The 14,049-nt window shown below is 37.3% G+C and overlaps 1 protein-coding gene across 2 annotated transcripts; it reads right to left on the bottom strand.

Annotated features, from left to right (window-relative positions):
- Positions 1-6,664: 6,664 nt before the first annotated feature.
- Positions 6,665-12,344, bottom strand: LOC122846066 (protein IWS1 homolog). 2 transcript variants are annotated; one of them, XM_044142746.1, is made up of 3 exons: positions 12,113-12,344; positions 7,710-8,356; positions 6,665-7,664 (listed from the first exon to the last, which is right to left on the bottom strand). In XM_044142746.1, exons 1-3 carry the CDS (start codon positions 12,156-12,158, stop codon positions 7,014-7,016), a joined length of 1,344 nt encoding a protein of 447 aa, XP_043998681.1. In that variant the 5' UTR covers positions 12,159-12,344; the 3' UTR covers positions 6,665-7,013. The 2 variants fall into 2 exon arrangements, with proteins under 2 accessions (XP_043998681.1, XP_043998680.1); XM_044142745.1 differs by having other exon boundaries at positions 6,665-8,356.
- Between the last annotated feature and the right edge of the window lie 1,705 nt (positions 12,345-14,049).

The raw sequence follows: 14,049 nt of genomic DNA, 5'->3' as shown, positions 1-14,049 counted from the left end.
GTTCCCCTTAGATAGAGATGGATGAATGAAAAATAAAATATTTTTCATGATTATGTTAATCGCCATATAGAAACGTAATAAAATTCATATACTTTGCTCTCCAAGAGGGAAACTCCTCCCACAGAGCCTCCTTCTCAGTTTTTTGCCAGGTGACTGTTAAGGAGTTTGTCCATGGACAAACAGCACATTTTGCTTCGCTAATTTTTTCTACGGTAAAATTAATAAACAAACAGAGATTTGATTTGAAAAATATGCACGATTTGATAAATCACTTTTTTTAATTTCTTTTTTTTTTTTAAGTTTTAGTTTTAATGGCTCTAGTGGCCTTTATTTGAAAGGGGTCAGACAGGAAAGTGGGAAGACAGACGGCAAATGTCACCAGACCAGGATTCGAGCCTGTGATGAAAGCCTCCTTATGTGGGTTGTGCTTTTCTCCTGTACCACCACAGCACGCCTTGCAGAAATTCTTTGATCTCCTGTGGCAAACATGGGAATCTACTTGCAGTAGATCAGACATGAACCTGATGTGGCTTTTTTTATTGTAAAAACAGCAAGTAAATGAGTTGAGTAAATGTAAATGTAAAAGTAAATGTCTTGAGCTGTCGCGCACGTGAATATCGTGTGCGGGCCGGCTTTTCAAAGAGCCGGCTAGCTTTACCGCAGTCAGTAGTCTCCTCCTCATGTCGGATCTCTGTCGCACACACAGACAATGCTGCAGACACGGGGAGAAGAGCGGGAACTGCAGCGGCAGTCTGCATTCTGATTGGTTGATACACACAGGAAACTAAACTTCCGACTGGCTAGGTAGGCTACCTAGCTTCCCTAACGTCTGTTTCTTAAAGAGCCATCCTCATTTTATGTGGGTTACCATAAACATAAAAAGCTGATGCTAATCGCTAAAGACGACCGTCTCTCCAATCTGCGTCTCGCAGACTCCAAAACTAGAAATACGGTCACCATAGTCAAAAGCAGATGACATGACATATAGTTAATCCAAATCATGAAACTAGGTAACATTTTATGGCACTAACTGGTTTAAAAGGTTCACGCTGAAAAATGTCCGTCAATCTGAAATTCAAGTGGCTTTTGGGAAATATGAAAAACTTACGACCTGAAAGGGAAGGATATAAACTGTTATGCTTATTCATATTTAAATGATTCTTACAGTAATATGCTGCACTATGTAAATTAAACATGGAAGGTCACTCAAGTTAGTGTGTGTGAGGATGCAAGTTCTCCCAGTGTTCTCTACAAACAACCAATCAGAGACATGAGGTGGGTTTTAGCTGTCAATCACAATCTTTAGCTGTCAGTAGTTGGTCAGGGAGGAAGTGGAGGAGATTCATCTTTTCACAGATTATCTGTCTCATAACAAACTGTCATGAAGAGAAAGCAATGCCTTTAAAATTGTGCTGCTTTTTATTGGTCAAATAGACTCAAGAAATTGTAACAGCAGGGGGCCCAAATTAAATTTTTTGTTATGGGGCCCAAGTTTCATGGTGGCACCCCTACTGGATAGATAGATGTCAATCTATCTATACAGACAGAGAGATGTTTGTATCTTTTTCTTGGTTATAAATATCTGGTTTCAACTGTGCCTCTATTTTATATTTATTTTTTTTATTTTTTATTTTTTTAGATGGCCATGCTTCATGTTTTGAGACTTCTGTGGTCAAAATCTGGGGACGGTTCAAGTGTTCTGCTTTTCATGTGGGAAAACTTCAGTTCTTGGCACAAAGTGAAGACATCAGTAAATAATCTTCCAATTCTGATTCTGATTTTTGAATATTTTTCTATTAACATACTTTAATGTACATTACTTTTCAGTACACTATTTATATGCTACTTTTAATAACTCCACAGTACTTGTGTTGAATTTTTGCCTTTACAGCATTTTACTCTGTTTTTACATATTTTATCTTCTATCTTTATGTGAACTGAACTGCTTTAATTGTGTCACATTGTTAGTTTAGCAGCTGAATTTCTCCATTGTTGGACAGTAAAAGAATTTCTATTCTGCTCTATTTTGTTTTACAGGGTCGGTGCTGGACTCGCTCTCAGAAGAGGATCTGATTAAGACGTACTTTCATGACGGCTGCAGTCATGCAGAAGTTTTGGATTTCTTGTCAACAGTTCACAATGTTCAAATGAGCCGTTGCTCTTTAAAGAGCAAATTTAAAAAGTTATCAATTTTATGGAAACCAATAATGTCATTCTAGACTGTTTGTGTCTTTTCTGCTGAAATTTTTCTTCATTTGTTCTAATTTTGGTTTGTTGTTAGTCCCAGTTCTGGATGATCTGATGAATGATCTGATGAATGATCTGAAGCAGAGACACGTCTAGTGCGGTTTGTGTTCTTGGGTTTGCTGCAATTTGACATTGATGAAAGCAAGGAAAGATGGACTACAAATACCATCAGACCTGCTAAACAGTCTCACTGTTCATCTGGTAAACCAGATGTCATGAACCACCTACCTAACAAGATTTTAGTTGTTTTTCTCATTTGTTTAATTAATATCTGGTTCATTTGTTGCCTGTTTGGCAGCTTTCAAAAATAATTTGTCAAATAAAAATCAGCCATGTGTTAATAGTATATCACTTTTTATTGTAACAGTTTCTGATGACATAAAAATGTTCATTTCTAATATTTACATATAAATACAATTAAGCATTACAACAGTTTTCAACAATAGTCATAGCAGCTGGTAGTGACAGTTGAATGTAGAAATATAAATATAGAACTAAACTATGTGTCCTGTGCATATTTTACTCCTGGGTTTGGCAGAACAGACTGTGGGTTCTCAGACTCCCAGGAGGAATTGGGACAGTTTATGACCGAGTCAAACAGAAGTCAATGTGTCCATGACCGTCTTTAGGGACAGTCTGAGGGCCTCCAGAGACAGTGGCCCCATGGATCCACTGACTTGGGAATCCTATGTGGAAAACTACATAAGACTGGAAAACATGGTGGACTTGGAAATAAATGAGTCTAAAACTTAAAGGTGTCAAACAACCCCAATGCAGCAGAGTCAGAACTTTGACAGAGCAGGTTTCACAAGTTAACATCCACATTTGTGTTCTGTGATTCTTTTTTTGAAGTCAATAAAGTCCAGAGAGTTTTGCATCTTTTAGAAGTTCATGGTTTTTTAGAAACTGATGGTTTGTCCGTTTGAACAGGAAGTGTTTGAACAGGTTTGGTCCGTCTCAAGGAGAATCCTAGCAGTCTGGTTTCTTCTTGTCGTCTGGTGCTGCCCTTTCACTGAGCTGAACCTCAAAGATTCCTCTCATCAACTTTTTTGAAGCCAAAGCAGAAATGAAATCCAGAAGGTCATCCTTGAATCATCCTTGAAAACATTTAGGACAACCATCACTTAGGAAGAGTTATTATCAAATGGATGTTTTACAGTCATAAATAAACATGAATATTTCTAATCTTTACAGAAATTGAAAATCACTTGAATCAGGATTTTACTTATTTGTCTGCTGGCTACTGTTGATTCTTACCCAACATTCACTTGTTTTAACTGCAACAAAATAGTAACTAAATTAACATAGTTGGCAACATTTGGTTTGTTATTGAAGGACCTACTTCACATGATCTCTGTCTCTTCATGCTGTCCTGTCCTCAGCTGTCCCCCTGGTCCATCAGGAAACATTTTTTATGAATGTCCAGCAGGATTTTCTGTGTCTCCTCAGTCCTCTGTGTCTTCTCTCTCCTCATTGGTCCAGAGTTGTTGTCTTGTCTCACTGATGCTGGAGAATCAACACATAATCAGACACACATTCAGTCTAAATAACAGATGACTGAAGGAGACTTTCTGATCAAGTCATCATCATGTCCTCACCTTTTCCACAATCTCTTCCAACCAGTAGAACAGCAGGTGGAGCAGGTCTTCTGCTTAATTTGTTGGTCAACTCAAGTCATGTGACATGAGTTGACAGAGAAATGAAATCAAGAGAAAAGACAAGAGAGATAAAGAGGAAAATAATCATGGACAGCAGACAGAACCAGTTTGGAACTTTCAGCTCAACTCTACGCAGCTCCATCTGAAATGTTTAGTTATGAAATGTTGAGTAGATAGAAATGTTCTTACTTTTTTTCGTCAACTGGGTTCTCTTATCTTCCTCCACCTGACTGACGGTGTAGAAGGTGGAGGATTCCAGGCTGATGAGGATCCACTTCACATGATCTCTGTCTCTTTATTCTGTCCCGTCCTCAACTGTCCCCCTGGTCCATCAGGAAACTTCTCTGGATTTCCAGCAGGATTTTCTGTCTCCTCAGTTCTCTCTATCTTCTCTCTCCTCATTGGTCCAGTGCTGTTGACTTGTTTCAGTCCTGCTAGTGAACCAACACATGATCAGAAACACATTCCTTAATTTCAGTCTAAATACAAGATGATTGAATCAGTCTGATCAAGTCATCATCATGACCTCACCATTTATAAAATCTACTAGAACCAGTAGATCAGCAGGTCTTCTGCTCTATTCCTGATCCTCCTTCCATCAGCACAAAGCTCATCAAAGCTCTGCTGTTATGAAAGAACTCAATGAAAAAAATCAGACAAAACAAAAGGGTCAGAGAGGAGAAAGTACAGCAGAAAGTAGAAATCAGAATCAGTGTTGACTCAACTTCATGCATATTGAAAACCTTTATTTGTGTAAAAGTAAATGTTCTTACTTTTTTTGTCAACTGGGTTCTCTTATCTTCCTCCACCTGCCTGATGGTGTTGAAGGTGGAGGATTCCAGGTTCAGAAGATCCAACCTTGGATGATCAGAGACATTATTGATCTGAAGAATCTGAATCTGGAGTTTCTATAATGTTTCTATAATTCTTTAATATTCAATGTCTGACTCATAAACAGGTGAATTTTCAACATACGATTCAGTGATTCTAACAGTGAGTGTGTACTTGAGGATTGGTTTGTTATTGTCTGATCTCTGTCTCTTCATGCTGTCCTGTCCTCAGCTGTCCCCCTGGTCCATCAGGAAACATTATTTATGAATGTCCAGCAGGATTTTCTGTGTCTCCTCAGTCCTCTGTGTCTTCTCTCTCCTCATTGGTCCAAGAGAGTTAAAGAGGAAAATAATCCTGGACAGCAGACAGAACCAGTTTGGAACTTTCAGCTCAACTCTACGCAGCTCCATCTGAAATGTTTAGTTATGTTGAGTAGATAGAAATGTTCTTACTTTTTTTCGTCAACGGTTCTCTTATCTTCCTCCACCTGACTGACGGTGTTGAAGGTGGAGGATTCCAGGCTCAGGAGATCCAACCTGTGATGATCAGAACATCAGAGATCTGAGACGTCTGGACCTTGGATCAGAGACTAGTGTCTGTATTTTTAATGTCTATTCTCTTTTTGTGATCTTTCTGTGTTGCAACACATGAATATGGCCATAGAAACTATTTGTTTTATGAGATTAAAAGTTTATTTTCTTTCCCTCTGATCCTGTTCTCTAGATTCTCTCTGGATAAAAGCTCTTAATTAAATCCCTCAATCATAAATTCTGTCTATCTTCTCCTCTGTCTTCTAATTTCTTGTTGGCTTGATGCTTTAATTTGGTCTCTAATACAAAATATTATCAGGAAAACTTTCCTTACTTAGTGTAAATTTGACCTCTATATGGAGGAAGACTTTCTACTAATAGTGAATTTCTTTCTATGTTTATTTAGTAAAGCTGATGGTCCCCAGTGCCAGCAGGAGGCCAGCAGTATTACATGTTGTGAAATGCAAAAACTTACAAACAGGAACCAGGAGGACAGGAACCACATGGAGAACCAGGAAAGAATCCAACGATGAGCAGCTAAAACCTGAAAGATTCAAACTGGGAGACTGGATTAATGAAGGACCAGGTGAGAACAATTGACTATATTAGAAGCACCGTGTGGGGAAGCACCGCTATTACACCCTGAAACTTGGCATTTATTCCTGTCTTTTTCTTTTATCCTTAAAGATTTTAATTTGTACTCCGCGGGATGTTTAAATTCTTCTACATTTTAATTTGTCCACCGTGACATCATATTAGTCCTAAAAGATGAATATTTCTCCCTACTTGAGAAGCGTTGTCTCCATCCTTAGAGAAATGAATTTGTCCAGAAAAGCGTTGTCTCTTCTCAGTCTTAAGAGATTTTAGGTTTGACACCCGGCAGCATTACCTACTTTTAAAACCATTATTATCACCTGAGTTTAAATGTCTTGCTCATTTTAACATGTGGTGTTGAGGGTTTTGGAATCCAGCCACCAAATGATTGATCCGTGGATCAACAGTTCATATCCGGGTCCAAAGGTCCTGCCTATTTCTCTCTTCCTCTTTCATCTTTGAACGTTTGAATTAACTCCTGTTTTTACTGTTGCTGCCGTTGTTATTTCATACTTCAAAACGTTTCACTCCCTGTGGTTTTTATAAAGTCCAGACCAGAATGATTGTAACTTTAAAACCGCTGTTCCAATCCGTTTACACCAGAGCTCAACCGATTATAATGTGTCTCCATTTGTATGTTTTTATGTCTTAAAAATTAGAACTTTCAGAAATATTGTTTAAATTTTAGAGTTTAATTTGTTTCTCAGTCGTATTGATTCCAGTGTCCTGAGCCGCGTTGTCTTTATAGTTTTGAGGTTTGATTTTTACCCAGCAAGATTGTTTTAGATTTAATATTAATCCTGTCTTATTCCTTTTAGCGTTTATCTTTTATGCACCATCCATGTCCGACTACTATTAAAGTTTTTTGTTCAGCAGTATTGTCTTGTTCCTCAGAAAGTTAAATTAGCATCCTCCAGCATTTAGTCATTCATTCATTAACAGCAAAAAAGTCAGCATTGCCTGTCCTGCCAGAATCCTTAACATCTAAAATAAAACATCTAGCAGCGGGATAAAGAAAAGCCCCGGTGCAAGTCGCTACCTAAGGCATCCTCGGTCCTGCTAGAAAGCCATTTGCTTTAACATAAACAACAGAGAAATTACAGTATCCTAATGGGTCTTCTCTGGTAGGTCTTCAGTTTTTTAAGATCCAAATCTAATCAGAGTCATCACTTGACAGGTCGTAGTGAGGTCTAAACCACTCTTTTCTGGAACTCTCTCTTCCTCTAATTCCGCCAGATCCAATTCCAGATGTTGAGGGTATTGGTTCCTCTTCTCTGTCCATTTGAGATTTCATCCAGACACAAAAGCAAGGGAATCTTGCACTTGGAATTTTGCAGTATGTTGTGGAGGAAGTATTCACGACAGGGGAAGACACAATAGGATCCTCACAGGCTGTGCTTGGTGGACGACTGAGAACGGGGGATGACAAAATAGGATCTTCACTGATTGGGGGACTGATGGCATAAACAGACACAATGGGACCTTCACAAGGTAATCTTGGCGAGGGACTGAAGACAGGGGAGGACAGAATGGGATCCTCACATCCACTCATAGGTGAAAGATCAAAGGGTGAAAAAAGGTGATCCCCCCACAATGACATGGGCGAGGGACTGCGGACAGGGGATGACTGAAAAGAATCCTCACACAACACATTTGTGGAGGGACTGAGAACAGGTTCCTCTTCGTCATCGCTCTTCCGGGACCTCTTGGCAGGGATCTCCTCTTCATCAACACTGTCCCTTGTCCTCTTGGCTGGAGGCTCCTCTTCATCAACACTGTCCCTTGTCCTCTTGGCTGGAGGCTCCTCTTCAACATCATCAGTGTCCCTGGATCTCTTGGAGGAGAGCTCCTCTTCAGCTTCACTGTCCCTAGTCCTCTTGGCAGGGGGCTCCTCTTCAGAGTCAGTGTCCTTGGTCCTCTTTCCGTTTTTGCCGGTCACCAATGTCCCATGAGTCGCATCCCCTACCAAACCTACCTGATGACGTTGCAAGACACCAAAAGGTCTGGAATCATCTGCACTCAAAATGGGCTCTTCAGGTGAGGTCAAGTGAAAAATGCCGTCTTGAAGCTTCTGAGCCATCTCAAGCTCAGCGTAAGGACGGTCCACTGTTGGACTGCAGCTGGTAGTACTGATACTACCGTAACTGGTAGTCCAATCACTACCTACCTCATCTTCACTGTAGCTGGTATTAGAGCTACAACTGGAGCTGCTAGCCCAGTCATCTTGACTGGAGCTACCACTGGAGCTGCTAATACAGCTACCACTGAAACTGCTAGCCCAGCCATCTTGACTGGAGCTAACACTGGAGCTGGAACTACAGTCAACGGACTGCGGAGGTGAACTACACCTCAACTCCTCTCCATGATCTCCAGAAACCATGTTGTCTGATATGGTTTCTTGGAAAACATTTGACCCCACCTTACCAATATCCTTACCATCGGCTAGATGTTCCTCCAACGCTGGGGATCCGTCTGCTGGAAGAGCTACACAATGATCTGTGAAAGAAAACAAGAAAAAACTATGATTTAGTATCAAGACCTTCACAAAGATCCGAAACAATGTTTAAAGAGAACAATGAAATACCAAAATACACTAACCCAGGTTTGAGAATGTCTAAATATAAATTAAAGAAGTATGTGCTGTGTTGAGAACTTTTTAATAGCTAATAAAATACCTTTAATCTTACATTGTACCATTAGTGTGAATAAAATAAAACACTGTAACAAGTTACTCAGTTTACCCTCCTATAACTCTCACAAATCTTTGATGCTGCTCAACAGGTAAGTTTTATCTTAATAGCCAAAACAAGATACATGAGCCATTCATTACTATTAAACTAAAATTACTGCTTACAGAACTTTAAAACTATAAAAGAATTTAATTAAAGTCCTCTAAGCACCACAAATGTTTAGAATCACATCCACAGCTACTCTGACACCCCGTCAGTAAATCCTACAGTATGAATAAATACCCATATACTCCTATATATAGCCAACAGCAGAAATGTACATCTGTAAAAATCAGAGTCTAAAGACTGGGGATCTAAATGAACAGGCCGACACAAGTGGCCTTTCCTCCGTTTCCAGTAAAAAGGGGCTCCTACAAAAATAAAACTGCTTATCTGGTTTAGAAACCCATATACAGTGTTAAAATGGACATTATATTTTGTCTGGAGATGAAGCCAGACAAAATAATTCAAATAATAATCTGCATCCTTTATGTGTTCATGACGCCTCAAAGTCTTATTATCACATGTTAATATTACTCCAAATGGCTCAGTTATGGCTGCAGGTAGTGTTATGAAATTCATTACATCAGTCTGAAGATCATGGCTGCACACAACCCAGCAATCCCTTTGGGATTAATAAAGTATTTTTGAATTTGAAGTCTGTCAATATTACTCTCTCCATGGAGACACAGAACATCAACAAAATGGATTCCCTAAAAGTAATTCTCTCAAACTAAAACAATAAGTTTTCCAATCACCACACCACTATTAATATTGCTGACTCTTTCTGAAAACATAATCAGCGTGAAAATCTATTACAGCTCCAAATATGCTGTAATATAAAACTGAACAATAATAAAAATATAAACTAAACTATTTAGCAATAACACAGGAGAAATGCAGATCTAAAATATCTAAGTTATATAAAAAGAAATATATATCTAAAAACTTTTCTAATCTTCAAGTATTAAGGTTTTATTTCAAGCAACGTATCCAAGGAGACCAAATGGGTTTTTGAGGCATTTTCTGAAACCCGGAACAGGCACTGACTTCTTATTCCAAAGATCTGAACAAAACAAAACAGATCTTCTAAAACCAGAAATAACTTTTTAAACCACATAAGTGTTAAACCCCCACAATCCCACCAATATTTGAACTAACAAATGAATCACAACCGAACTCCCTGAAACCGAGATCATTGTTTTTCTAATGAATTTTAACATTCACTGATAACATTCAACTGACTTCTGAAAATGATACAATGGAACAAAACACTGTTTTCTGGTCTTGAGTAATTACAATAAATAATTTAGTTACTTTGTTACATCAACAGGCACACATTGATTGTTCTTTAAAGATTTTTTCTAAGAATAAGTTGTGTGTTGTCATTTAATCAATGTATCCATGGAGACTAAATATACCACATTTTCAAAAAGCTGGTTCCAAAACTTCTTTCAAAACAAAACAAATACAGTCAGCATTATTGACATTTTCCAAAATTTCAAATAACTAGCATATAAATCACAATACAAATTCAATTAACTCACAAATATGTTACATCCCAAAAATGCAAATTATACCTTCCTAAGTTTTTGTCTTTCTTAACTTTTTATTGAATTCATTTTATATAATTTCCCCAATGTATCCATGGAAACTAAATATGTTTAGGCATTTTTCAAAAAAAATGGACAAAGAACCATCCAGCTTGCCAAGAATTAAACACCAAAGTCATAAAAGCTAATTTTCACAAAGAAATCATTATTTTGTATTTGAAAATCAGCTTTGATTATTGATCACTACAACACAGACACACACGTGTAAAGGTTATTACTGAGGTGACAGTGGTAGGAGTTTGCCCTGCAATGACCAGCCTCTGTCGTTGTGTCCTGGTCAAAACTCTTCTCCCACTTTCCTGCTGGTGTTGGTCAGAAGGGCCAATGGCTTGATATAACAGCTGTGGCTACAATCCATTAGCTTATCATCATCAGTGTGTGAACATGTGCATCAATGGAAATTACTGATTTTATGGAAAGCCTCTTTGAGTGTCCTAATAAACCTCTACAAGTCAGATGTCGTTGCTATGGAAACCAAATATGTTTTGTCAGGGCATTTAAAAGAAAATAACGGTCAAGAACAAGCTAGTTTTCCCGTTTTGATTTGTTGTTGGTTTCTTTTCAAACCAGCATAACAATTTTTCTCAAACACTAGTGCTAACATCCCAGACATCTATCCACATATTTCAATAAGCTAACACATAAGTCACAAAACCATTTATATTAACTCACAAATTAGTTTCATCCCACAAATGCAAAAAAGAGCCATTAAAGTTATATATTTCAAAGAAGTCAAGAAAATTTCGAAGCACTGGACTACAAAGTCATCAAACCTGATACTCTTAGATCAAATAGCACCGTTTGAACTTTTTCAAATCAATTCACCCATGTTAGCATTCCTGGCTATGCTAATAAAAAAAAACCCACAGATCAACATGCCCCTATCTTGAAAAAATAATAAAACTAAACAATCAAATCATAGATTGTTATAGAAAAAATACATTTTTAAAAATGCTTTCTTAAAGCTTAAGTTCTAAATTAAATATTTAATGCATTTCATTCAGCGTATCCATGGATACCGTATCATGTATCACGGCATTTTTCAAAAGAATATCGGTCAAAAAAACAAGCTAATTTTCCAACAACTGGATAGAAATTTAACCATTTTTTCTTCTTTCTTTTCAACTCAGCGTTAACAGTTAATCTCAGGCACTAGCGTTAATAAAGCATTGGACGCAAAGTCATTAAACCTGATACTCTCAGTACATACAGCACCTTTGTTTCAATCAATTTGCAGATTTTAGCATATGCTAAAAAAACAAAACAAAACAAAAACAGGTCTACGTGTTCCATTCTTTAAAAAATAACAAAACTAAACAATTAAATTACAAGCTATCAAAGGGGAAAATACATGTTGTTAAATGTTTTTTTAGAATAACATTTTATTTATTGTATCCATGGAAACTGAGTGTTTATCAGAGTATTTTTTCAAAAAGTAACGGTCACGAAGAAGCAAATTTTTCAAGAATTTAACATTAATTCAACTAATTTGACTATAATTATCTAAAATACATATATTTCTTAAATCACTACACCCCAGTTCAACATTCCTGACATTTCCTGGAAATTCAGTAAAGAAAAAAACTTATTGGTTTTGAAAGATTTATGCTAGCAAGAATGCTGCTTGTCTTTTTTTGTACAGCAGGCAGTATTTCTTTTTTTAAAAACGCACACAAACACAAAATAAACTAAACAATTCATTATTATTTTAGTAATAACTTGTTTTTGTTTATTAAAAATAGTAGAGAAAGATTTATGCTAGCAAGAATGCTGCTTGTCTTTTTTTGTACAGCAGGCAGTATTTCTTTTTTTAAAAACGCACACAAACACAAAATAAACTAAACAATTCATTATTATTTTAGTAATAACTTGTTTTTGTTTATTAAAAATAGTAGAAGAATGATATTGACCTTCCAGCTGACCACCCTGCTGGTCCTTCTTCTGGCCAGGATCCATTTTCGTGGGTTTTCGGCTTCTTCAGCAAGTGCGTAATACACCAAGTGCTTCTTGACCAAGTTTTGCAAAGTTGACTTCTTCACAGGTTCAAACCGTCCGAGGCGTTATGCTCTTTCAGCCGTCTCCTTCCAAAGTCCCGTAGCAAAGGGAAAGAATTCAGGAGGTCGGCGTCATTTATAGGGTTGCCGACGCTAACGTCGTTTCCATGACTTTCATTGACGAAGGCTCAATGACAAACGCACGCGCTAGTGCGCGAGAGAAATTGGACGACACAAATTACAAATTGCACCAGCTAAATAGTAAAAGATTCATGCAGGGCAGCTTGTGTTGTAGTACATAGTTCGGTTACAAATCAGTCTTTCAAGGCCAAAATATATTAATATATAAAAATATAACAAATGTTAGTATTTTAATATTAATGTTGAAATGTTATCTTGATATAACTCGTTGTAAGGTGTTATAAGTGTAGCTTCCGTTCTTTGGTGCCACAGAAACATTGCCACATAGACAAGCAACAACTTTTGTACGTATCAGAGAATGATTATATCATTTTATTTATTTTGTGAATGTGGGAATAAGAGAAAAATTTGCTATTCTTGGAAAACCCTCACCTTCCTTTCCTTATAGAGGAGAGATGAAAAACATCTGAATGAAGTCAGCTGACATTTAAAGCAGATCCTATCTTTCAACTGAATCACCAAACTGAAGGGAGGTTTGACACATTGTTTTATTGTAAGAAGGTAACATGTACTGAATACTTGCTGCTGCTCAAACATCCAAATGCCCGTCCCTGCACTGATCCCCCCTGCAGCTCACTTTACTTCCTAAGACATGTTGGATGATGCTTTATAAAAAAAAAAAGAAGTAATAAAATAGTGCAACTCTTAAACTTTGTTCATTGTCTTTATCTACATATAGACATTCAACAAATCATCTTCTAGTTTATAAATGAAGTCCAAATATGCAAACATTGAGAGGAAAGAACCGTACAAATATTCAAATGTCTTTAAAAACCAGCTGATGTGGTCACAGCAGGGTTAAACACGTATCAAAGAAGCAGATCTTTAATAGTGAAATAATCCCAGGAGATTACTGATCTGGACACTTTACACTGCAAAAACATTCCATCATACCAAGTATTTGTTTTCTAGTTTCTAGTGCAAATATCTTAGTTCAACTGAAATAAGACAAAACTAAGTTAAAAATAATTTTTTTATCATTATATGGAAGCTTGTTTTAAGCCAATAATTCCTTAATGTTAATGGAAAAAGTTGTAGTTTCATCGGCAGATCATTTCTCTTATAACATGGGAGAAATGTCTTATTATAAGTGAAATAATCTGCCAATGGAACAAGCACTTCAAAAAATTTTAAATGTATTAAGGAATTATTCACTTAAAACAAGCTTCTATAGCTTGCTGAAAAGTTATTATAAGTTAGTTTTGTCTTATTTCAGATATTCTAAGCTATTTGCTCTAAATTTTTGCAGTGTAGATCTGCACATAAACCAGGGAGTCAACAACAAATCAGCACCGACACTTTCAGGCCGGTCCTGTTAGAAAGACGCCGTTTACTCAAGTTGGCAAAAGAACAAGCAAGAAAAATTGGATTTCAGTCGATTTCGTTTTTCTCCTTGTAACAAATTTTCTCAGCACAAAATCGCACACCACTAAATGCGAGTTTAATTCTGCTCAAACCTCCCCACATCCGTCTGGAAAACACATTTGTGGGCTGATGGTGGAGGTTGTGGTGTATGCGTTACTGAAGTTGTAACAGGTTTTGGTGGAGGCAGTGTGATGGTGTGGGGCAGAGGGAGGCGTTTGGCCCTGGCAGAGAGAATCTTCCGCAGTTTTTTTTTTAGGGTGGAGCCCATTAATGCATTTCCCTTCCCA

This window comes from Gambusia affinis, linkage group LG16, assembly GCF_019740435.1.
Source record: "Gambusia affinis linkage group LG16, SWU_Gaff_1.0, whole genome shotgun sequence".
NCBI lineage: Eukaryota > Metazoa > Chordata > Actinopteri > Cyprinodontiformes > Poeciliidae > Gambusia > Gambusia affinis.
The sequence above is the reverse complement of the archived record's forward strand: the minus strand, read 5'-3'. Positions and strand labels throughout refer to the sequence as shown.

Bases quoted from the DNA above. Each gene is read 5' to 3' on its own strand.
- LOC122846066 (XM_044142745.1), bottom strand. From the start codon at position 12,158: ATGGATCCTGGCCAGAAGAAGGACCAGCAGGGTGGTCAGCTGGAAG. The intron at 8,357-12,112 runs GTCAATATCATT...TTTCTTTCACAG, and splicing joins GCAGGGTGGTCAGCTGGAAG to ATCATTGTGTAGCTCTTCCA.